This window comes from Xyrauchen texanus, chromosome 25, assembly GCF_025860055.1.
Source record: "Xyrauchen texanus isolate HMW12.3.18 chromosome 25, RBS_HiC_50CHRs, whole genome shotgun sequence".
In the NCBI taxonomy this organism is placed as follows: domain Eukaryota; kingdom Metazoa; phylum Chordata; class Actinopteri; order Cypriniformes; family Catostomidae; genus Xyrauchen; species Xyrauchen texanus.
The window spans coordinates 40,043,778-40,070,633 of record NC_068300.1 but is presented as its reverse complement, the minus strand read 5'-3'; the positions used below and the strand labels follow the sequence as shown (position 1 = coordinate 40,070,633).

At 43.1% G+C, this 26,856-nt stretch overlaps 1 protein-coding gene across 1 annotated transcript in view; it reads right to left on the bottom strand.

Moving 5' to 3' along the window:
• Positions 1–2,835: 2,835 nt before the first annotated feature.
• opn7b (opsin 7, group member b) overlaps positions 2,836–26,856 on the bottom strand; it is a 71,524-nt gene continuing 47,503 nt past the window's right edge. Inside the window, exons 4-5 of the mRNA XM_052092162.1 lie at positions 23,869–24,203; positions 2,836–3,327 (exon numbers count right to left, since the gene is read on the bottom strand). Of these exons, the coding sequence (XP_051948122.1) occupies positions 2,836–3,327; positions 23,869–24,203 (827 nt within the window). The remainder of the gene's footprint in view (positions 3,328–23,868; positions 24,204–26,856) is intronic.

The following is a 26,856-nucleotide window of genomic DNA, read 5'->3' as shown; positions in this document are numbered from 1 at the left end:
TATTATAAGTCCTTTAACAATCCTTACATTTTTAGATTTTTCTGAAAAGATGAAAAAATATGTAATTTCGCTTCTCAAGTAAATGCATCTTGTTTTAAAAAAAAATTGATATTTGTATTGGAAAACAATAAGAAAATCAATAAGAGTTTTTGCAGTGTTTCAGGATGGAGTGTGCGAGCAGATTGGTTTACAGATTACATGTTGAAAGGACCTTGTGAATTTTGGTCCTAAAGATTTTGAATAGCTTCAGATGACTTTAATGATCCTCCCCCTCCTCCCCCCTCCCCCCTCCCTCCCTTTTGAAGCTTGACAGATATGGTCACTATGAGCCATTGTTAAGATTCATTTAAACTCTCCTTTTGTGCTCCATAGCAAAAATGACATGTCAGGTTGCGAACGATATGAGACATTTTTGGGTGAACTTTACCTGGTGATTATTAAATTATTTCATAATTTGTTTTTTGCTATTCCGAGTTACCAGGCAGCAAAACGTCTCGGTTACTGTCGGACCCTCTGTTCCCTGATGGAGGCAACAAGACTTTGTGTCGATAAAGTGACACTAGGGGTTGATCTTGAGAGCCCAAAAAACCGTCAGATCGTTGAGAAAAGGCCAATGAAAATTGTTGAGTTGTATTTGCATGCCACTCCCCCTGACATACGGGTATAAAAGGGTGGCCAGCAAGCAAGTTCATTCAGGTTTTGCACTGAGGAGCCGAGACAAGGTCCCGGCCATTACAGCGGTAAAGTTCTGTCTGTGGCAAGAGGGACACAATGTCTCGTTCCCTCAATCAGGGAATGGAGGTCACGACAGTAACCGAGACGTTTCCCCTTCTGTCACTCACTCAATGAAGTGACTCTAGGGGTCCCATATACGAAACGCCACAATGACTGAACTGGTCACGTGAACTGCCGATGCAAGTATAGGAAAGCTACTATGAGCGTAGAAACAGATGCCCTCGGGCTGCACGGAGCCTCCCAGAAGTCCCAAGACCTTGTGTGCTTCCCCATAACCCTGATGGGGTGGGGGGGAGAAATACCAAATGTGGGAGCAGGCCGTGCCAGCCGCGGCCTTTTCTCTCTAGGTTTCCTCTCCGTGGAAAAATAGATTCAGCTGGGGCCTAAAAATACTCATAAAACATGCCGGGGAAGGCGTTCTTTTCCGTTCCTATTCTTTCAGGGGGAAAAGACCCCACGGAGGCCACACCCTGCCCTGAAGATGAGGGTAGCGTAAAAAGTGTCACATATACCATACGGACCCATTGGCCGGACATGGTGGGGGGGGGGGGTTCTATAACACAGCGACCGGGGCAGAGAGGGCTCTGCCAAGGAAGATGCGGGTCTACCACAAGGAAGGGGAGAGTGTGCCTTGGAAGATACATAACAGGAGGTTAACAAGGAAACCAAAAACCTGTGGAGCACTTACTCGGTACAGGGCATGTAGCACAAGTACTGGGTCTGACCGTGAACTCCTCCACAGAATTTGTGAGTCAGAGGGCTAGGAGGAAGAACAACCAGGGTTCACAAGTCGTGAACAAGCATGGGAGAGAAGAGCACATGGCTTCACCTTCTAGGAGGTGAAAGGCGCTATGCACATGCTAATACACCCAGCCAGATGTCCATGTAACGAAATTACTTACCTGCTCGCACCTGAAAGAACACGAGAGGTAATGACCACATCCAGAAACTGTACAGAGACGGAATGGCATCTTTAAATAGACGCATCTTTAAAAAGACGTTCAACATCACTGTGTACACTCTTTTAGAGAAAATAAACTCTTTAAGAAGCGCTGTCGAAGCACCCAGGGGTGTAGTCTGCAGCGGAGTGCAGAGTGGAGAGAGACCGCTGGAAAGCGCCGCAGATCCAACAGCAACACTCTGAGAGGGAAGGTGATTGAGTAAGCAGACAACTTCAGCTTGCTGTAGAGCGAACGCTCGGCTCCGAAGAAGAAATCTGAATTAACTTGTTTGCTGGCCACCCTTTTATACCCGTATGTCGGGGGGACTGGCATGCAAATTCAACTCCCCAATTTTCATTGGCCTTTTCTCAAAGATCTGAAGGTGTTTTGGGCTTTCAAGATCGACCCCTAGAGTCACTTGTTCATCACAACAACACAACGTTGAGTGAGTGACAGAAGGGGATCAGTATTTCCAGCATAGTTACTGAGTCAGCCTGACCTCGTGAAAATTACATAACGGTGGTGAAATTTTAGAAGAACAATATTATGTAGATCCTTACACATATCGAGGCAGTTTCAAGGTGAAATGTTCACTGTGTGACACTAAAAGTGATTTATTTTTTACATTTTCTACCAAACAGATGAGGCTTTTAAGTTTAAGGCTCTATCGAGTTTTCAAACAATAAAACTTACCTCCCTACCCTAAAACCCTAAACCTAATCAATAAAAAGCAAAGTGAGATAAAAAAACACAATTGCTGAAGCAACCACTTGCTTTTATGTAGGGCTTATGAACTGATAATCTGCCGTTTTATTGATGATTTGTGTGAAAGTGAATAATAAAAGTAATTGTTTTTGTAGCGCCTCTAGTGTTCATTTCACCAGGAAACTACCAGGATATGTATAACGGGCCACGAAAAAACTTGTTTTGCATAAATGTACATGATTTTATGAGACCAGGTTGTAACAAGTTGAGTAGTGGAATATCCTCTTGCAACCAGCATTCTTCTTAGTAGAAGACTTTAAGGCATATTCCTGTTTCATATCTTCCAAAGTATGCCATTGTATCTATTCCCTCAACAAAACAATTTGCCTTTATGATTGTGGTCAAACCTAAACAATCTTGCTTTTTTAAGTGGTCTTCATCCCTCTCTCACTGCCTACAGGAAGTCGCTATGCATCTCATTGGAGAGCTGACTGACCACCACCTCGCTGTGTGTTGAGCCAGTGAGGATGCGAGCTGTCCTTTGGGGTGTGATGTCCAGGTAATGTCCCATCCTGCACTTTGGACTGTGTCTGCTGGACTGGTGGCTCTCATGCAGCGCGGTAGATGCCCATGTGTAGTTACACTCCTCCTTTGTTTTCAGTTTCGGTAGATTTGTGGCTTCTTTTGGTTGACTCTTTGTCTGGCACATGCATGGACACATTGTCCTCCTGAACTTTGTGGCATCCCTGCACAGGGACTTGCGGAAGCTGGGCTTAAACACGAGGCAGACCACTGGGTTGTAGAGGGTGGATGACTTGGCGAACATGGCTGCCAGAGCAAACGCTATTGGAGGAACCAAGTCTGGCTCACCGAAAGCCGCCCACATGGACACCACAGCATACGGGCTCCATGCCATCAGGAATCCTATACATACTGCAACCGATAGCTGTGTGCAGACGAAAGCAAACACCCACAGAGACAAAAATATCAACAAACATCCTATAATACAGATAACCAGCCCCTTCACTATATGACAACAGAAAGAAATGTGGCAAAGCATTAATGATGTTAAGCTTTTTTATTTGTCTGACAGATGTAGTATTTGAGATGTAGTATGTATTCTAACATACATTAAAGATGCAATTCATAAAGGCAAGGACTCAAATAAAATTATTCTATAAATAACATGTTTTCAATTTCTAGTATAAAAATCATTTTGATATTTTTTTTTTCAAAATGTCTAGTTGTATCGTACTGTATATTCATGTCTAAAGTCTTTGAAGCATAAAAGCATGTTGAATTGCTCTAATAAAAAATATAAATGCATTGATTTATCAGTGCTTGCATTTAAATGCATAGAACTTAATGTGCTAGCATTTTGGAAGACTGAATTTTAACAAAGTTGTATTTTTAAACATTGAATATTTCATTTAGAAGCATTTCACAACTTATTCATAATAAAAAAATGAAAAAATAAATATTCACCTTCCAAAGTTAATTTCCAAAATATTCAGTTCATTTGAAAATACTATCTAGATTTTTCAACAGATAAAATTCAGCCTATTATATTTAGTTTAACAAAATTTGCTTCCTCAAATTCAGTGGTTCAAATTCGGTTGGAAATTCAACCTTCTAGGAACTGCAGGAAAAGCAGCAGAGTACTGATGCACAATCTCAACCTGATGCTATTCGTTCTCACCAGTATGTGGTGCATTGAAATCGGGTGTTGACTAGTGATGGGAAGATCGGATCATTTTACTGACTTGGATCTTTGAGTCTTGTTCAGCAAAATGAACAAACCTTTATCCAAGTAATTTCGTTCATTTAAGCAGAATTAAAATAAACATTTTCAATAGACAACCCCCCCCCCCCCAACAAGTCTCCTTAAGCAAACTTTGATTATAGTCCCAATAAAGAAACAAAATTTTATGCAGCCAAGGAAAAATGATGAGAAACAGAAAGATTAGTTCACCTCTGGAATATAGCGCTACCGTATACGGCTGTCACGTGACAAAAGAATGAACGACTCGGACCAGATGACTCAGGAGGCGAACCAATAATTTCTGTTTCCTGTGTGTGCATAATATGGCTGTCACGTGACAATAGAATGAACGACTCAGACCAGATGACTCGAGAGGTGTACTAATCATTTGTTTCCTGTGTGAGCAATGCCTAGCATATATGGCTGTCATGTGACAAAAGAACGAACGACTCGGACCAAAAGAGATGAAAGGTGAACTATTAATTTCTGTTTCCTGTACATCCTATGCAGTTTTCACATAACAAACGAATGGAGGTTGCGCAATGCGCATGCGTGGCCAACACAAAATTAACAAGTCAATCTCTGAGGGGAGCCTCGTGGTGCCGTGCGAGGAGCGTATGTATGAGCAGCGAGCTCTGCACACTTTGCTACTTTTAATTCTATCTGTGTCATAAGCGGTGAGATTCGAAACTGTTCTAGGAAGACAATATGTCAAAAAATTCTAAATCCTCGGGCTCTGGAGACTCTAAAAAGACACTTACATGCTAAAGCTGATTCCCCGCAGCGGAAGGCCAAAAGCCCCTGACTCAATTCAGATGGTGAAGTGAAAGAAATCCGTTGTGAATTGATGAACGTGTCGGCAATGCTGACGAAGGTTGTTGCAGACTAGGAGGAATTGGCTTGGAATTTTAGAATGAGTGTGCAATGAGAGATTCCTTCTCTCTCTCTCTCTTCATCCTCCTCCTCTTCTTTCTTCCTCCAACAGCTGGTTCAAATCATCTTGCATATAGTCTTTTACACGGCAATTGCTTGATGCATAATGGCAGTAAGGCTACAAGTACACAGTACACTGGAGTCTAACCAGATGATTTATTCATATTTAGACAGGTATATGAGTTGTTCCGTCAGGTATATGATGTCCGTCATTTTAATATCCTGTTCTGTGTGTATTTGTTCAATTTCCAGACAAAGAAACTTTAGGCAATGTGAAAGCCCCTTATGATTCACATCGCGTACATTTATGTTACCTGGTTTACGATGCTTTTGGGAAACAAGGGTCATTGTGCAGTGCTCTCACATCTGCAATTAAAAACTAGCGATTAGTAATTTGAACCCATTCACATGTGAGCGATAATCTTTGTTTCTATCTTGAAAAATCTAAGTGTAGCATATTGACAGCGTTGCAAAAAACAAATGTGTAAAATGTGTCTGATGTCCACTGTGCTATCGCAAAATCTCAGACACGTCTTCTCGGTAGAGGTAATGTGGTGAACATCAGTTAAGATGGCATTCCAGGGACCGGTTTATGGCAGCGCCTCTCTCTAACTGCCAGTGTGGAAGAAAATGTGCCACACTGTGATTGGATCCTTGGTGAATGAACATAAACAAATGTTCAGCAACATCAGATAGATGCTATGACAACTGCCAGACACCTCTTGCAGGGCAGGGAGTGGGACCTTCTGCACCCACCACCACCAAGGAGAGGACTTCTTATTGGACTACAGGTTGACTTTAACTCTTCAAACTCATTCCTAAGATTTAGGTAAGAACTGCCATAAAAAATATTTCAGTACCTTCCGGATGCAGCAGCAGTGGAGGGCCACAGAGATCTAGTCATAGCTATGTTTGGAGGCCTTAAATTAATATAAACTTCAAAAACTCCACTCCATCTTCATGCAAAGCACAGTTTATGTTATTGATTATTGACTGTTAACACAATAGTTCACAGGATAGACCTATTATTAACAGATAAACTAATGCATGGACGATGACTTAACCGTTTCTTATCGTGTTTGGTCTCTATCTGTTCCATACGATGTCTTTAATAATTTGAAAGAGGTTTGGTAAAGAAATAATGCATGGGCAAAACCTTTTATGTTGCTTTATTGCTATTTTGCTGCACTCTAGCTGAAAAAGGGCCCCAGCATTGAGGGACATTATCTGAACTTTTCGGCACCTCCAGCAGTGCAGCCCAGTCCACAAAGGACCTCTGCATCTGCAGACATTGCCTGTCCCACACGGCTCCTCAGTGATGCAGCCAGCCTGTAAAGGACCCTGTTTAAGATTCAACTGACCTCTTTAAGGACACTCTTGGCACAACCGAAGTTCAGCATCCTCCAGCCCAGAGCAGCAATGACTACTGGATCACAACTCTGCATCCTTCCCACCATCGCCAGTGGAAGACATCTCTACTGCCGGAATGATCACACGACTGTGTGGAACGTAAATATAAACTTACCAAAACTCTTTCTAGAGACTTTGTCATTAGTTTATACCTGCAGAATATGTTTTTCTAACTTGCTTAGATAACAGTTACCTGCGGCCAGCTTGTTACAAATAATAGGTATATTATTTGTTTAATGATAAACAAGCATTATTTATCACCATTGTGCCAGAGCCATTAGGTGGCTTCCCATAAGAAGCCTTCCCATACAATTCTCTCCTATTGCTACCTTCAGTTCAACGGCATTGCATTTGTTTTATTGTTTAATTCAGTACTTTACTTTTGGTTATTATTTTAGTATCCTTTAGCATTGCATATTCATTATTAGCATTATTAATCAGTGTGGTATTTGCTCTTGCATATCTATTGTTAATACATTTCATAAATTTTATTACAACTGTGTCTTCACTCTGTTGATGATCAAAGACTCTACTAGTTGTCCAGACTCTCACAAATCCTTCAGATAAATCAGCTGACCAACTCACTCATTAATTAGTTAGAGTACATTAATTCGAAATTATTGAACAGCTCTTTTGGGAGTGTTCTTAAATTGTTAAGATAGTATTCTTAGCTGGTGCCCCGTATTGAAAAGGGGGAGGGGTCATCTGATACACTTTATGCCTCTTTGAAATGTCGCGGCAATGTCGAGGAAATGCAGGGAGTTTTTTTAAACGAATGGGTAAATAGGTGGAGCTGTTGCTGCAGGTAACGCTAGACTAAAAATTTGCAAAAGTGAGTGAAAATATTGACTGGGAATCATGCCAAAACAAATAAGGCGAAATATTGGACCTCTTCAAACAGCACTATCCTTCTGATGGTGCGGCATACCCCCACAATAAGGACAATCTCACAAAACTTATTATTACAACAAACACTGACGGCTATTAGGCTTAAGTACATACATGCGGTGTACTCCGGAAAGAGAAGCGGACATAGCAGAGTAGTGTTGCTTTACTTCGAACTTAGCGAGCAGATTTGGGGTGGATCTCCAGCCGTCACCACCATAAATTCTGGCATTGAAACCAGCAATATCAACAATAGCAACAGCGATGACAATAATCCACAGTCGATCAGTCGAGATTCTGCTTCTATCTATAGTTCTGCTCCTTCTCCTGCTACGACAAGTCTGGACTCAAGCTGCGTACACACTGCCAATAAGATAGAAGACGGTAGAGCTCACGTGATCCTTCTCTCTCTCTCTCTGAGCTCCTGCAGTAACGGAAAGATGGATGAAAGGCTAATTCTTGCTGTTAGCAATTTTCCAGTGCTCTATGATATGTCTCTTCCCACATACAAGGACATTTTTAAGAAAAATACTGCATGGAAATGTGTATCTGAGATCGCAGGGATTTTATGGACCCAGACAGACTGGCATTTGCATTTTCGCCGCAGATAAACAGCCGCTATGGCAAAGAGCACGCCTTGTTTCTCATTCATCTTTGACATAAAGCATTTTATGTACTGATTCCATTTATATTTAGTCTTTTTCCTCCAAAATTTTTGTTTTTAGCTGCAAGAAAAGCGATTCGCTGTCAACAGCAATGGAATGACATCCGTGAATGTAATTTATAAACGTTACTAGGCAACCAGTAGTGGGAACGCCCACTAGCGACTTCACCGCCAGCCACTGGCGACCTGCAGCGACAAAGTAGCTGGCAGTGTGTATGCAGCTTTAGACACAGAGATGACGTCTACCAGGATCAAAAACAGATGTGACCAACTGAATGCAACGCTGTCATCCTACAGACAAGAGAAGCTGAAATGAAAACTGTCAAATGAATTGTCACAATTAATTGTGCTTGCTCATGAGGATTACAAGTTGAGGCAGCAAACATTTGAGAGGATGGATGCTGCAAACAAAGAGTTTTCAGAGAATATTTGCAGGCTGACTTCCAACATTGAAAAACTTTCAAATTCAATTGCAGATAGATTTGCGATGGCCCAGGCTCCATATGTAGTACCACTGCTGCCAGGATTACCCCCCACAGCTTCAGCATCATGGTTATCCATATGCTCACAGTTCAGTTGTTGTCTCCATTCCTTCTTCATTGGCAACCAGACCAGTCCCACAGCACCTTAAATATGCTGCTCCATTACATCTTTTCTCTGATGACACAGACTAGTCTGTCATGTCTTTAATACATCCAAGTTCTTGTTAAAATAGGACCTTGTTTTGTTTTAATTGTTTTTCATATCTTGGTTTAATTCTAATGGCTTCTTCAAATTTAATGTAGCCATGGTTTCAACAGTTAAATGTGTTCCCTGCATTTAAGGTATTTGATGGACTTTTATGGTACTGCTGTTTTCTCAAATGTTTCTTCTCTGATGACAATCATTTAAAGTTACTTTTAATTTAAACAGTAGTTTTGTGGGCCCATTTCAGTTTAAACTACTTCTGTAAATTCATGTCAACAATGCCTACAATGAGCATGAGCAACTATTGTTTGACAGAGCATAATTTAGAAAATATTATAATTTCAGCAGCGATAACGAGTCCCAAAAACTTTTTCTTTGTTGATCTGCATATCTTGATGTTGAGGAAAAACTTGTTGCAAAATAAATGTGGAATAAACAAAATATATTTTATTCATTTAATGACTTAATTTAATGAGTGTATTGTTTTATACAGATCTGGTGCTATAATCACTGTTCCACGTCTGTCGCTCACTCGACGTTGTGTCAAATGAAGTGATACTAGGGGACTTTCTTGAAGGCCTTGGTAACCTCTGAACTTGAGAAAAGGCCAATGAGAAAATGGCAGACAGAATTTGCATGTCCCTCCCCCGGACATACAGGTATAAAAGGAGGGAATCGTGCATCTGTTCATTCAGATTTCTTCTTCGGAGCCAAGCGGTTGTGCGATCAGTGAGCTGAGATCACTTCTGTTCCACTCACCTCTGTAGAGCGTTGCTGTTGGATCTTCCCACGTATCAGCGGCTTTTTATTTCTCTGCATGCCAGTGCAGCTTTGAGAATATTTTTGTAAAAGAGTTTATTTCTCTAAAAGACCACACACAGCAGGCATTGAACATCCTTTTCAGGACGCGTCTTTTTAAAGATGCCTTTCCGCCCCTGTGTAGTTCATGCATGCTGTCGATATCTCTCCGCTCCTGACAATCATAGACGCTAACTCGTGTGTCTGGGCCGTGATCACACTGAGGCGGCGTTTGTGGATGGTTCTTGTCGCTCCTTCTTCCCACAGGATTGATGATGACCCAGCTGACGATGGAGGCGATTTGGGGATTGCGATTAGATCCCCACTAACCACCCGCCCCCCGCACGCTCGTTGACTTCTGTCCAGGCTCGAGGTGAGAGCAGCTTACCTCACGGCCAGTCTGACTACTCCTTCGAATCCCCTGAGCTGGATGATGAATTCTCTGCATTGGAGAGTGTCCATCTGAAGAAGACTCAGAAGACTTGACTGGGCTGCCACCTTCGAGTCGGCCTGCCCAAGAGGCTGATGTCCAGATGGCCAACATGCTTGCCCGGGCCGCCGTGAGCAGAGTTCGGTCTGGCAGAGGCCCATGTCGTTTTAAGACCTTGACAGGGCTACACGCCCAAGGTCCCTACGACCCCCTTCAGGGACCAGGTAGTGAACCTGCAAGCGCTGCCCTGGGAGTTGGCAGACCTAGCCTTATCGTTGCTGTGTTTGCGTACCAATGTGGACCGCACGCAGAGCTTTAGATGTTCTGAGCAGCTCTTTGTCTGCTGGAACAGCTGACTGCTTTGTTTGATGGACAGCGGAAAATGAATGCTGTCTCCAAACAGAGGCTAGCCCACTGGGTCGTCGACACAATCGCTTTCGCATATCACACCCAGGCCATGCCGCACCCTTGCAGGCTCGAGCACACTCGACGAGAAGTGTGGCATCCTCGTGGGCACTGGCCAACGGCACCTCCTGGGCAACACTCTATACCTTTACAAGATTAAATATTAATCTTGGTCACTTCAGATTTAGACCAATTGACTCTGTCAGAACTTGACTCCTGAGAACTTAGAAAAGGAATAAATAATTCTGTGGAGGCAAGGCATAGCTCTGTCAGAGAGGAATAAAAAATATAATCTGCGTAAAGCAAAAACGTATGTGCCATACCTCCACCAGCACTCCTGGAAAATCATCCTCCTTTCTTATCATGGCTGCTAATGGTTCCAGGGCAAGACAGAACAATAATGTGGAACGAGGGCAACCCTGCCAGGTTCCCCTATCCAGAGTAAAATAGTCTGAAATTAATACATTCGTTTGTATCGATGATACAGGGAGTCTATAAAGTAGCTTAATCCATCCAATAAAAGTATTCCCAAAAAGGTACATTTCCAAATTCTTAAAAAGATAATCCCGTTCTACCATGACAAATGAATTTTCGGCATCAAGTGAGAAGGCAACGACCAGAGTCTGATTATTCACCACTGACCACATTATACTGATGAGAAGCCTGATGTTATCAGAAGAGCTACGGCCCGAATAAACCCCACCTGATCTATATGTATATGAGATGTCATAACATGATGCCTTCATAACAACGCCTTCAACAGTGTTTGTGGTGCGTGAAATTGTCACTATTGGGGTGTGATCTATCCGTTAGTTTTTCCTTTTGTGTCTCCCACTTTCCTCTGAGCAGGTACTAATTACAGCCACCTGTTTCCTGTTACCATCGCGGTGTCCTGCCTGCTGTGATTTGCCGCTAAGAGGACTGTGGCTCACATAAAAGGAAGGCTGAAGGAGAGAAGAGAGATGCGCATTTGCAGCATTCGTTGTGAGCTGTATAAAGAAGCTACATTTTGAGCAACCGCAAGAGTAGTGTTGAGAGTTTATCCTTCACAGGAGAGTTTCGTCTCTCCTGCTCCAGATGATGTCTTTTTCAGCTGTGCTGGTGTTAGTCTGTTGTTGACAAACTATATTCTTAATTATATAATTTATCTGTTATAATTTAGTTAACTTTTATTACAAGATTTCTTTATGGGAAATTTAGTGGGGAGGCGGGTGCAGATTTAATTAATAAAGGTTTTCTCCTGTTTATTTATAGAGAAGTAGACAGGGAAGTATGTTTTTCTTTTGTTTCTTTTTAGGTAAGTTATCATTTTCCCTTTCAAGAGAACATTCTTTATGTTTGTTGTTTTGGCTTATATCCCTTCCTGAAGTTTATGCCCATTTCTGTTATACAAAATAAATAACAACATTTGAACTGACCATTGTTTATTTGTGTGTATTGTGCTGGAGCCGGAGACTAGAAATTAATTTCTTACTCCATTTAGTGATTTATTTAAAATTGTTTTTACCTTGTTACTCTCACCACAGCCCCTAGACAGGGGAAAATTGTAGCAACAAATAGTAATGCCTGTTTCTCAAAATGGCACTAAGATTGCTCATTATAAAGTAGAACTTAAATGCTTTGTTTTAGGAGCTGTCCGTTCCAACGGCGAAACCTCGGTCAATATGTCCAGGAGTTTGTCTTCTCAGCATGACAATAATGCAGAAATACTGACAAGCATGGAAATTATAAGTAGCATTGTTGAGATGCCAAAAACTAATGACGATCACTGCATTTAAATAAAGAAATAATGATGACTTTGGTAAAATGGGATTTCAGATTGATGCTCAACCTATATAGATATTACTTATAGAAATGCATGCATGTGAACGCATGTAATGTGAATCATAATAAGGGTCTCTAATGTTGCCAAAAGTTTGTTTCTTTTGCTGGAAACTGAATGCACACTGTATTGTCATTTTTCTATTTTATAAAATGCATCACACTTTCATGTGTGATGTTTTTGAATCAGTGAATGTAAAACATGGTGTAGTACTTTTTGTCAGTTAGTGCACATTGTCCCTTAATTTACCTGTGCATTTGTCCTCTGGATTTTGGAAAATAATTAGGTAATGTTCTAAAATAATGTAATCAAATTTTATTACTAAATATTAAGCCTAATATTTGGATATACTAACATGCCTACCAACTCCATAAAAGTGCCAGTAATTTGTTTAGGCTAATAAAGTCATTATAATGTAACGCAGGGCTAAAAAGAAAATTTACCTTTGTGGAAGGCAATTGTTAAAGTTATAAAACAAATTCACTTTATTGTGCTTCGGTTCTTGCGCATTCCCTTGGTACACACAAAACCTTGTTTCTGGCTTTCCTATGATCCAAATATATCAATGCAAGACATTAAATGCTCCTTATACTATGATAAACTGGGAAAAATGTGAGAAAGATAAATTTAAGTTGCACTTATGATTTACAAAGTTTTGTTACTATAGTGATGATTTTTAACTTTTTTTTCATATTACTTGAATGTATTATAGTGCCTCGGGAAACCTAGCCATGGACAAATAAATAAAATGAGACCAAACAACAACAACAACCAAAAAAAACCTTCCTATTCAGGGACTAGTCACCCTACTACATTACAATGCCTAACAACAATCAGCGCTTCAAACAACTGAGTTATGTAAGAACCTGGACAATATATCGGCAATCTCTATAGTCTCTTCCCTGACTAGTACGGTATGTGTCACAAGCATTCCTTAGTCCGGTTGTTTGATGAGAGAGAGATATTATGTAGTTGCATTAAAAGTTGAGCAGCAGTGAATAATTATTCTGTTGGACGGCATTGAGGAACTGATGATGACCAATCAGAGGAAATGTGTGTTTCATGCCCACCTTATGAGCAAATCAAATATTGATCTATTTTCTACCCACAAACAATTTTGAAACACAAACTATCAAAACATACATGGCTGCTCTCTCTACCTGTAGCTTTGGTCTTCAGCAGTCAACACCCGACTGCATTGCAGTACGTACTGGTGAAGGTTGAATTTTAACTGAATTTTATCCGCTGAATTTGAGGAAGCAAATTTTGTTAAGCGAAATATAACGGGCTGAACTTTACCTGTCGAAAAATCGAGATGGTATTTTCAAATGAACTGAATATTTTGGAAATTAACTTTGGAAGGTGACTGAATTTTTAATAATGAAATAAGTCGTGAAATGTTTCCAAATTAAATGTTCAATGCATAAAAATACAACTTTGTAATAATTCAGCATTCCAAAATGCAAGCATTGTAAATTCAACGCATTTAAACTGATAATGAAATGCATTTATTCTTCTGATTAGAGCAATTCAACATGCTTTTATGCTTCAAAGACTTTAGTCATGATTTAGCTCCATATAGTTGGTGTAACCATCCTGAGACGGAAATTAATAAATTAAGTATAATTCTGAAATTCCAACTACTATGCCTTTCATTTTTAATATTTCTTAGAGACCACATGAAGTCACTTTTCGAGCACAATTTTCCTGCCTGTGTTGACCTATTTGCTACTGAACTAGGAAGTTTTGGTGTGACCAACATGCAAGAAGACATGCTGTTGTTATGTGAGAAGAACTCCAGCAAACAGGACATCACAGAGACCCCAGAAGATCCCCATTACTTTGTGTCAGTTTATATTGCCAAATGGTATGACCCTGAGAAAACTTTATCCATGACTCAAAAAATTTATAATATTAGTGAATAACTTTGGTAACACTTTATTTTAGGGATCAAAAATTAGACCATAAATAATGACTAATAATTACATTTAAAAGTGAATAATTATGGACTTATAACATATTTATTAAGCCTTTATTGGTTGATTTTTTTATTCTTGCTTTATAACCCGTTTACATTTGCTTTTCTATATATAACAATGAATTTATTAGATAAAAACAAAACATATCAGTAGCTACTATGATGCAAATGACATCCTTAATAGGTTCTCATTACTCTGTGTGAATGTGCAGCTTATAAGTATAAAATAAATGATCATTCAACAAATTTCATCAAAGCAGGGAAGGTTAGGTTTATGGGTTGGTGGATGTCTGTGGAACTCTAAATTAACACAATAAACATGCTGCAGGGATGCCCCTATATTGTATGGTAGTAAATAGCATCTATTTACACTTTGTGCAAAGATTTGTATTTATTTATTTTATTTTATTTACACTTAGCAACAAAAATCTCTGCTTCCCCTTCTGTCGCTCTCTCCACGTTGTGTCGGAGAAGCGACACTAGGGGTCTCTCTTGAGCCACCGAATATACCTCTGGTCTATGAAAAAAGGCCAATGAGAAGTTGGCAGTCAGTATTTGGATACCCTGCCCCCGGACATACGGGTATAAAGGCGAGGCAAATACTAGAGTTCATTCATAAATTTTCTTCGCAGCCGATGGTCTTGTATGCTGTCTGCTATGAGTTACACACACCCGTGTATTCCTCTGACGATCTGCATGCTGTTGGATTTGACGGCGCATAACAGCGGCTTTCTCCTATCCTTTGCACGGCTGTGCATTGTTGCCCCTGGGCGCTTCGACAGCGCAGATAAAAACTCGAAAGAGTTTCTTAAAAGAGTGATTTTATTTAAGAGTAATTTCCTCTAAAAGAGCAAACACAGCGAGCGTGAACGTCCTTTTCAGGACGCGTCTTTATAAAGATGCCGTTCCGCCGCTGTGTAGTTCCTGGATGCGGTAGAGTTCTCTCAGCTTCAGACGGCCACAGGCGTTGTCTCGCGTGTCTGGGTAGCGATCACACCGAGGCTGCGTTTGTGGTTGGTTCATGTTCTCACTGTGAGAGCATGACCATGACAACGTTGCGGTCGCGACTTGTTTTCAACCGAGAACAAGCCACTTCAGCCGCACCTCGCATTGCTCCTTCTTCCCACGGGATTGAGGACGGTGCGAGTGGCGCTGGAGACGATTTGGGGGCGGCAGCGGGTGCGGCTCCATCGGGTACCAGAGACCCGTGGACCACCCGTTCCCCAGCACGCTCGTTAACTCCTGTCCGGGCTCGAGGCAACAGCGGCTCGCCTCACAGCCAGCCTGCCTATCCTCTAGAGCTCGAAACGGATGAGCTCGCCGCTGCATTGGAGAGCACGGCATCTGACGCGGATGACTCCCCTGGGCTGCCGGCTTCGGGCCAGCACCCCCAGGCTGAGGCTGACGCTCAGATGTCCGACATGCTTTCCCGGGCCGCCGCCAGTGTGGGCTTGGATTGGAACCCTCTATCCTCCCCACAGCCATCGCGGTTGGATGACTGGTTCCTGGGGTCTGGGCGCCGCCCATGGCCACGCCCCCCCAGTCCTGTTCTTCCCGGAAGTGCATGATGAGCTGACGTCGCTGTGGAGAGCACCTTTCACCTCTCGCAAAGCCACTCGCTCATCCGCTCTCGCTACCCTCGACGGCGGAATGGTCCATGGATACACGGCGATTCCCCCGATGGATAGGCTTCACCTATGCCCCCTCCAAGGCCTGTAGGACAACATCCTCGCTGACAGCGAAGGCCTACGGTGCCGCTGGACAGGCCACTTCCGCCCTGCACGCCATGGCCCTCCTGCAAGTCCACCAGGCCAAGGCGCTCAAAGAATTGCACGTGGGTAGCCCTGATCCCGATGTGCTTCAGGAACTGCGCTCAGTGACCGACCTCGCCCTCAGAGCCACAAAGGTCACGGCGCAGTCACTCGGGCAGGCAATGGCCACCCTCGTGGTCCAGGAACGACACCTGTGGCTGAACTTGGTCGAGATGCGTGAGACCGACAAGACTCGCTTTCTCGACGCCCCAGTCTCCCAGTTCGGCCTCTTCGGCGACACCGTCGAGGCCGTTACCCAGCAGTTCTCAGCGGTGAGGAAACAGACGGAGGCGATCTCCCAGATCCTGCCCCGCCGCAAGTCTGCCGCCTCGGGCCATGCCCCGTCTGCTCCCCCTGCGAAGAAACAAGCTGCTCCGCCTCAACCTGGGCCCAGCTCTCAGCCCACGCGTCGAGCGCCCCGCAGGAATTCGGCGCCCCCCATCTCATGGACCCCCTCGAGGACCCGGAAGGCTCCCAGGCGCTCCTGAGACGGACGACCCAGAGCCCAAGACGTTAGCTCCGGAGATGGTAAGACCGCTCCGTCCCCCGGTGAAGGGCCGGGAGGAGAATTTTGTTTTGAATACATTTCATTTGCCGCTCCCCTTAACCGGGGCAGCGGTACCCAAATTCACAATAAAAGAGCTATTTCCTTTGCCTCTGGGTCATCTGGCCCGCAAATGCCGTTCTCACGGCACTCTGCCCCCAGATCTCAACAGTCCCGGCACGCTGGACGTGGCCACAGGTCCGCCTTCAGCCCCACGACTGACTCCTGGCCGGCCGGTTCTGACGAGTCCAGAGGACGCCACCATAAGACCTCCTGCTCAGTCACTAACCCGCCCCTGCCGGGTGCGCGGAGCAAGGTAAGTGCTTCGAGTCTTTTCTCAGCACCGAAGCCTCGGGACGCACCCTTGCCTCCCGACGGCACTTTACCTGCTCCGCCCCGCTGCGAAGCTCCGCCGGGTACGTCAAAAATACTCGTCCCCTTGGTGCCCCTAGCACGGAGATTGGATGCGTGGCTTTCACTTCCCAACCCGTCACACTGGCTGGCCCGGACCATCCGACTCGGTTACGCAATTCAGTTTGCCAGGCCCCCGCCCCCCTTCGCGGGCGTCCGCTTTACCGCAGTGCATGGCGAACATGCCCAATCCCTGTGCGCGGAGATCGCTACTCTTCTACTCAAAGACGCGATCGAGCCTGTCCCTCCAACTGAAATGAAGAAGGGTTTCTACAGCCCTTACTTCGTTGTACCCAAGAAAGGCGGCGGCTTACGACCAATCTTGTACCTGCGAGTTTTAAACCGAGCACTGCTCAAACTCCCGTTCAAAATGCTCACGCTAAAGTCTATCTTAACAAGCGTCCGGCACCTAGATTGGTTTGCAGCGGTAGACCTGAAGGACGCGTACTTCCACGTCTCAATTCTGCCGCGACACCGACCCGTCCTACGGTTCGCGTTCGACGGCCAGGCGTTTCAGTACAAAGTCCTCCCCTTCGGCATGTCTTCATGAAAGTCGCAGAGGTAGCTCTTGCCCCGCTCCGAGAAGCCGGCATCCGTATACTCAACTACCTCGACGACTGGCTCATACTGGCCCACTCCCGAGAGTTACTATGCGTTCACAGAGACCAGGTGCTCAAACACCTCAGCCGCTTGGGGCTTCAGGTCAACCGAGAAAAGAGCAAGCTCACTCCGGTTCAGAGCATCTCCTTTCTCGGCATGGAGTTAGACTCAGTCTCAGTGTCCGCACATCTCACCAACGAGCGTGCACAGTCGGTGCTGAAATGCCTCGCAAAGTTCAAGCCAGGCACAACGGTCCCTCTAAAACTCTTCCAGAGGCTCCTGGGGCATATAGCATCCTCCACCGCAGTCATGCCGCTAGGGTTGATGCATAAGAGACTGCTTCAGCACTGGCTTCAGACTCGAGTCCCGAGACGAGCATGGCGCCACGGCACGCACCGTGTGATAATCTTCCCTGCATGCCGCCAAACACTCAAACCCTGGACAGACCTCTGCTTTCTAGGAGGAGTGCCCCTGCAGCAGGTGTCCCAACGCGTCCTGGTCACTACCGACGCATCCAGATCAGGTTGGGGCGCCGTATGCAATGGGCACGCAGCTGCAGGCCTTTAGAGAGGGGCCCTGCTGCGCTGGCATATCAATTGCCTAGAGTTGTTGACTGTTTTCTTTGCCCTGTGACAGTTCCTCCCATTAATTTGAGACAAACATGTCCTAATCAGGTCAGACAGCACCACTGCGGTAGCGTACACACACAGCTGGCCCATGGGGTTGCGCAAGTACTCATTTCCCCCAGTGAGCCTTCTTGCACAGGTGCTGTGCAAGGTCAGGGAGGACGAGGAGCAAGTCACACTAGTGGCTCCATACTGGCCCACCCGGGCCTGGTTCTCAGACCTTGTACTCCTCGCTACAGCCCCTCCCTGGCGAATTCCCCTGAGGAAGGACCTTCTTTCTCAGGGGCAGGGCACACTCTGGCATCCGCATCCAAACCTCTGGAATCTCCACGTCTGGTCCCTGGACGGGACGCGGAAGATCTAGCTGGCCTACCACCCACTGTCATAGACACGATCAACCAAGCCAGAGCCCCTTCCACCAGGCAGCTCTACGCCCTGAAGTGGCGCTTGTTCGCAAATTGGTGTTCTTCCCGGGCTGAAGACCCACAGAGGTGTGCAGTTAGGTCAGTGCTCCTATTCCTGCAGGAAAGGTTGGAGGGGAGGCTGTCCCCGTCCACCTTGAAGGTGTATGTTGCTGCTATCGCGGCCCACCACGACGCAGTAGATGGCAAGTCCCTTGGTAAGCACGACTTAATCATCAGGTTCCTAAGAGGCGCCCGGAAGTTAAATCCCTCCCGGCTAAGCCTGTGCCCCTCCTGGGACCTCTCGGTAGTCCTCGCGGGCCTCCAGAGACCTCCCATTGAACCACTAGAATCAGTTGGACTCAGGGCCCTCTCTCTTAAGACTGCCCTGCTGATCGCGCTCGCCTCCATCAAGAGGGTCGGGGACCTGCAAGCGTTCTCTGTCAGCGACACTTGCCTGGAGTTCGGTCCGGCAGACACTCGTGATCCTAAGACCGCGACGTGGCTACGTGCCCAAGGTTCCTACCACGCCTTTCAGAGACCAGATAGTGAACCTGCAAGCGCTGCCCCGGGAGGAGGCAGACCCAGCCCCGTCGTTGCTGTGTCCAGTACGTGCTTTGCGTACCTATCTGGACCGCACGCAGAGCTTTAGACACTCTGAGCAGCTCTTTGTATGCTTTGGGGGACAGCGGAAAGGAAACACTGTCTCCAAACAGAGGCTTTCCCACTGGGTAGTAGATGCCATTTCACTGGCTTATCACACTCAGACCCCCCTTTGCGGGTCCGAGCTCACTCGACAAGGAGTGTTGCGTCCTCGTGGGCACTGGCCAGGGGTACCTCCCTGGCAGACATTTGTAGAGCAGCGGGTTGGGTGACACCCAAAACCTTTACGAGATACTACAATCTCATCCCGTGTTTTCTCTGGTCTGAGCCAGTAGAACTCGGTAACACGCTGATGGGCTGACCGGGTGAATCGCTTGCATATACGCCCTTTCCCTCGCTTGAGGTAAAACTGTGCGTCTTTTTTCCCAGGAGATTCCACTCAGCTCGAATCCCTGGTCGATTCCTCCCTAGCCCTCATGGGTCCGCAGTTCGGCGGAGGAACTTGCCGACCCAATCAACTGCGGGTACTCAAATCTACCCTGTACTGGAATAGGTGCTCCACAGGGTGAGGACTCCTACGCAGAGTCCCCCTGTGTGTATTTTCTGCGATACGGTCCCCTTACGAGCGGACCCGCGTTTTCCTTGGGTAAGTTTCGGCTGCCCTCCGGTCGCCGTGTGTAGCAACTCCCCCCTCGCTGAGACTGGATCTACCACCGCGCCACTTCCACGTGTCGCCTAAAAACACATGTGATGTATTCACCACATTACCTCCCCAGCTGGGTAGGGGTGGTCTCCGCAGGGTCTGTTCCCCCTGAAAGAATAGGAAATTGGGTAAGACCCCCTTCCCTCAGTGCATGTAAGGGCCCCAGCTGTCTATTGCTCTATGCGAGAAACATAGAGAGAAAAGGCTTGGCCCGTTCCCAGGTTGGCAAGCGTCACCTTGTTCCCCTGTTAGGGTAACCAAAAGGATTCCGACGACTTTGGTGGGGCATTGGGGAAGGGTACGTGTAGTCTGATACAGCTGGTCATCTGGCACGTAAAAAACACCTGCCCGCTCCTGTGTCAGACCACGTACACGGCTCAGCGCATGGCGTGATTTAAATTGGACCCCTAGTGTCGCTTCTCCGACACAATGTGGAGAGAGTGACAGAAGGGGAACGTCTAGGTTACGAATGTAACCTCCATATCCCGATGGAGGGAACGAGACGTTGTGTCCTTCCCGGCCACGTCGCTGAGCCGAGCCGCTGTAGTGGCCGGACCATTTCCGGCTCCTCAGAAAAATCCGGAATGAACTCTAGTATTTGCCTCGCCTTTATAACCGTATGTCCGGGGGCGGGGTATGCAAATACTGACTGCCAACTTCTCATTGGCCTTTTTTCATAGATCAGAGGTATATTCGGTGGCTCAAGAGAGACCCCTAAGTGTCGCTTCTCCGACACAACATCTCGTTCCCTCCATCGGGGAACGGAGGTTACATTCGTAACCTAGACGTTTCTATATTTAATTTATACGTATAAGCTACACATTCACACAGAGTAATAAGAACCTATAAACTATGTACTTTTCACTTTATAATTTTGTTTTTTTACCTAAAAAGTTTATTGCAAGACAAAAACAAATATAAAGAGGCTATTAGGCAAGGGTATGAAATCAGCAATCAAAGGCATAACAAGTACCTTATGATTCTAAATAAATCCGTAACCAGGCCTTTACAAGTCCAATTAGTCATTAATTGCTGTCTAATTTCTGATCCCTAAAATACCAATAAAGTTACCAAAATGTTTTACCTATACATTAAAACAAAAAATTTAAATACACAATCTTAGTGTACAGATCTTAATCATTAAGATCTGTACACTGATATGTATTTAAGGTGCAGGGAAAATTCGTTTTTACTTTGACTTTTGATTTTTGCAGCAATAGAGATTTAGTCCTTTAACAATATACATTATGTTCCCTTTGTTAAGGGGTTCATTAAATACTAATATGTCATCTACAAATGCATTCAAAATCTATTAAATGCATATATAACATTAATAAAAAGTGAGATTTCCATGCAATACCTGCCCAATAGTGAGCCATTTTACCTCACATTTTATAAACGCTTAATAACACTTATTCAACATTAGTAACCTATGAAAATACACCTTAATATAGTAATATGGATACATATGAAATATTTACAATATTAATGCCCATAAAGTTCCATATGGTTTAATGGCCATACGGCTTTATTATATGATACATTTTGTGAATGAGCATGAAAATCTGAAGTGGGGGAAAACATTAGTGAAGTTTTACAAAGTGAAAAAAACCCAGGTGTTTTTTAATGTGTTAAAAAGTAAACTATTAATCGCAGAAATTAACGTTAAATTTCCCAGACCTAATATAAATATATATAAAACTATAATTATTAGTGCTGTCAGTCAATTCAAATATTTAATCGCATGATTTTATATCAAATATTTAATCGCATGATCGTGATTAATCGCAGTTTTTGAAATATCCTGCTGGATATTTTCATCATTACAGCAGAAACAACTTAAAATATTCCATAATTTTTGGGTGTAAGACATTATTAGAGACTATAAAGGGTCTACACTCACAATAACAAAAAAATCTTGTGCTTTAGTAAAATAAAGAAAATAAAAAGGGTGAGCTTTCAGCAGTCTCTGTGTTCACGAGCATATTTCAGAAACACGTCACAAAAATGAATTAAACTCTGCGAATACTTCTCACACAAACACGAAACAGATGTCTAAAGAAAGCTTAAAATGTCTACTTTTAAATAAAACAATTCAAATTTAAAACAAATATTCTCCTGCAATGTAATCTGTATAAAACAATGCGATGTACAGTTTTTACTAGTCTATCTAATTATCTGTAATGTGATCACACCTACCAGCAGAGCGCACTATTCATACGCTAATGTGCTGAGACGATCAACGCAACTCACCCCGACGGTGAGGTTTAATGTAAACACAACGTAACTTTTCTGCGTGTTTGTAACGATACACAGACGACTGTGAGGTTTGATTTAAATACATTTCATTCATTTTTCTGCGCGTTTGCAACAATACACAGGCGAGAAAGCTCTACAATAGTATGGAAAAGTTAACATTTTCCTCAGAAGAAGAGCAGGACTCCGATGAACATTTGTATTTTGAAGAGAGATTTGATCCAGCCGAGGATACAATTTCAGACGAGTAAGTCATTGAGTTTTCTTTAGCTGACATGCTATTTTATATAAACATGTTCATATTTTACTAGTGGGACTGTTCCAGCTTTGCCAGACAGGATTCAGAGTATTGAAATTTTAAATATGACTCCTAATAAGCAAGTTTTAGTTACATGTAAATGTTGTTTCGGCTAAAGCAGGTATTTCAATTGTATGCTGTATGATATAAATATGATATGTAATATGATATAAAATTACATGAATGTTTAGATTATATTTTAAATAGCGTTTATGCTGCCTCATTATCATCAACAAAGCTTGTGCTTGCATATATCTGTTCAGGTGTATATGAGTAAAATGCACTTTAAATATGCCCATATTATAAAATCAGCATATTATAATGATTTGTGAAGGATTATTATAGAAAATTGTAAATTGTAAAAAGAGTTCAGAATATCAATGTTGTTTCTGTATTTTGGATCAAATAAATCCAGTCTTGGTGAGCAGAAGAGACTTCTTTTAACGGTAGTGTAGGTCTAAACTTAAGTAAAGTCTTTATGTAAAGAAAATATATAGTCAGATTACTTCTTTTAACTTAAAACTTGATTTTGATCATTAAGTCTCCTCACATTAATTCTCTATCCCTCATTTATAGGCCCAGGGGAGGGTCTTTGTCTCTCATGTGTGAATTACAATGAATATTCATGATAGTTCACGCCTCCTCGCATACTACCTTTCAACACTAAAATTGTCGTACAAAAGTTAAATTACTATATTGTTTTGTATGAATGAGTGATCAGGATGGTTTTCACATCATTTTGTAGCAAAAACTCTAGGCTACAAGATCCAGTTCTCAAACGTCTTGTGGACAAATGTTTAGTATCTGTTATATGACCTTATTTCAGTGACTTAAAATTTTAGTTTTTCCAAAAATCGTGCATAAACGTAATTTTCTCAAAAATACAAACATGTACACACATGTTGCTCACATATTATTGTAGCCCAGTTTGTGCTGAATACTGTGTTTGATAAAGTCTGATGACTTTAGCCATTAATATGTTTTTAAGCAACTGAAAAAAGCACAAATGTCAAGGCATGTCAAAACTTCTCCAGGGCGCAAAATACCCTCAGACCCCAGAGGGTTAAGTATTGTACAAAAACACTCTTGTTATTCATGCTGTTATAATTGCATATCAGTAATAAATAATGCATTTGTTAATGACTTATTAGTCATTAATGAAGCCATTTATAAACCCTTAACAAAGAGAACTAAGGTAGTGTTAACAAAATAACCATTATTAAAATGTTTTGAACTATGAAACCAACATGAGTACAAAGATACAAATTTTGGCACGTGCATTAAACATAAACTAGCTATTTAAAAGATTTTAACTTACATCCTTATTTGTCATTGACACCCAAAAAATGTATTTGGCTTAATTCACACATCAGTACTGCTTACATTTACTTGTGCCAATTGTAAGATCAAGAGCACTTGTAACCATTCTCTCTCTACTTTAGCTCGCTCATTAGTCTTACCTTGACAATAAGTGTCTGCACATTGGAGATCTTGTTTTGAGGAGAGATGTGCTGCTGCACTGCATGCTGGGACTCCCGTACTGTCACAAATATGAGTGTGTAAGAGAGGAAGATGATGGTGCAGGGCACAATGTAGCAGAAGAAGAAGAGGAAGATGATGTAGATCATGGCAGGTGTGCTGTAGCTGGGTGCATGCCAGTCGATGCAGCAGGCGGTACCATATGGCTCTGACCCGTACTGACCCCAGCCTGAGAGCGGCCCAACTGCAAACACAGCAGCGTAACACCACACCCCCACCACCAGCAAAAATGCGTGAGATGGGGAAAATTTATTTCCTGATGAAAACATAAAAGACAAAGCATGAGAGAGAATAGCTCTCTACAATATTACTCTTACTATTGCTGCAATATATACCTGTAGAATCAGTGCTTACAATGCTTACCCTTAAATAAAAAATGTTAGTACATATAGTATGCATATAATGTGAAAAGAATAGGCAACCTGTTAAAGAAAAAGGTTCAGTTTCTGTACTTCTCTATTCAAAGTTAATTACAGAAAAGTATTGTTGTTGTTTACAATAAAATATTATGTTGTACTAAACCTCTATGCTTACTGTGAACCTTTACAGATCTACACAATCTAAAATTTTAAAGGAATATTCCGGGTTCAATACAAGTTAATTTCAGTTGACAGAATTTGTGGCATAATGAAAATATAAAAAAAAGTTAGAATTGGCCCTACTTTACTTACATTTTCTTTTTTAATTAATTTGCATTGAACAAGGAATATTTCTTATAACAAGATGTTTACTAGAGATATTTTCCTTTTACTTTTCCCCCTCACCAGAACTCCCCCTCCTTAAGTTTTGATCCCACTCACTATGTGTGAAGTGTTCCAGCACATCTGTCTCCCAGAAAATGCTGCTCCACATAAGTGATGCCTCAGGAATACTCACAAGATTGTCAACTGTGAACACAATGTCTGTTATTGTTTATCTATTAGGCTATTTATTTTATTTTAGCCTTTCATTTATGTTATTAAATCTTGGACAGAAGCTAAAATAATCACTGATTAACAAGTGTTTTTAACATGAATGGTTTACATGACTGTAAGTGAAACGTGAAACTTCTCTGTTAGCTTTATCAATAGTCAAGACGTTGATCCGCATGTTAGTTGCACTTGTTTGCGCTCTCTAGCCGAGCAGGGATAGACAGAAACTGCACATAATATATACCACGGACCAATGGCACCTGCAGCTGTAGGGCCGTACACACTGTGCATACCATGAGTGCTCTCACTGACCTTAGAAATAATTACTCTCAGAATATTTCACCAATCATGAAATGACTCCCGTATTTCTGTTGGCTGTTTAAAAGAACTAACAATGCCCAATTTGCAAAATAATCATTTTTTTGATCTGGCAAAACTGTCGGAATCAATTCGTAATTCAGTACAATTCGTTCAGAGCGCTCTCTCACTGAATCATTTGGAGCAGTTTCTTCTGGATATTTACGAATACAGTGTATACAGTGTAAATTTACCTACAGTCAACTGAAACAAAAGGCTGTCTTTTTGAGAGGTAACTTCAGCTAGTGCTGTGTCATTTGAACAAGGGGCTGTTCAAACTGAAAGTGTTTTGCATCCACTTGTGCTGTTTTTCAATTGTTTTCCTTGTAAACATTCACTAGATGGATGTCTTTTGACAACTGCGTCATGTTTCACTGTGTTTTTAGCATCTCTCACTTAAGCGCTGCATTTTTAGATGCTGTCAAGTTAAAAGAACTTCAACTGATAAAAACATGTTAAATAAATGCTTATCTCAGTCACCAGAATTGATGCTTATTTAAGCGTTGTTTATTTGCACAAAAGAATACAAATAAAAAAAATCTCACAGGGGAGCATGATATAAGGTCCCACCAAAGAGAGTGCATGTTACACCAAAGAGAGTGCATGTTACACTACTCCTAGTCTCTCTACACTGGCTTTTGGTTGATGCAATTATCAAATTCAAGGCTCTGATGCTGACATACAGAACAGTCACTGGGTCTGCTCCAGCATACCTAAAATCATTTTTGAAGAGCTACGTTCCCACCAGAAGCCTGCGGTTGGCTAAAGAACATGCCTTGTTGTACCAACACAAAGAGGGACCAAAACACTTTCCTGGACATTTGGTTTTATTGTTCCACGTAGGAGGAATGACCTTCCCAACTTCATCCGTGCAGCTGACTGTTACATCACACTGAAAGGTCATTCGGCAGGAAAGGGTTGAATTCATGGTACATGAACATTCGGAAGCAGCATGTCAATTTCCTCTGTGATCATGCTGGTAGACCACTGAAACAAAAATTTTGGGTTGTGACCCCCCTGGGATGCATGTTTGTTCTGATTGGGTTGCAGACAGCAGGTAAAAAACTAAGCTAAATGCAAATAATGGTAAGTCTTGGTTCTGAATCTAGTTGAGAATCACTGTTGTTGACTATTACCTGTAAAGAAAGTTTGACTGACTCTGAGAAGAGAAAATAATATGTGCATTATTTTACCGTGCTGAAACTATAATTTGGTCTGTGACTCTAGTCCCGAGATGGACATGGCACCACGGCACATACCGTGTGTTCATCATCCCCACCTGCTGACAGACTTTCAACCCCTGGAAAGACCTCTGTTTTCTGTGGAAATGAGTCCAACTACAGCAGGTGTCCTGACGCGTTCTGGTCACCACAGATGCCTCCAAACAGGGTTGGGGCACCGTGTGCAACGGGCACGCAACTGCCGGCTCCTGGACGGGGCCCCGGCTGGGTTGGCACATCAACTGCCTAGAGTTGCTGGCTGTAATTCTTTCCCTACAGAGGTTTCTCCCATTACTTCGGGGCAAGTATGTCTTGATTTGATCAGACAGCACCACCATGATTGCGTACATAAATTGCAAATCTGGCATGCTCTCTTGTCACATGTCGCAACTTGCCCGCCATCTCCTCATTAACTTAATAT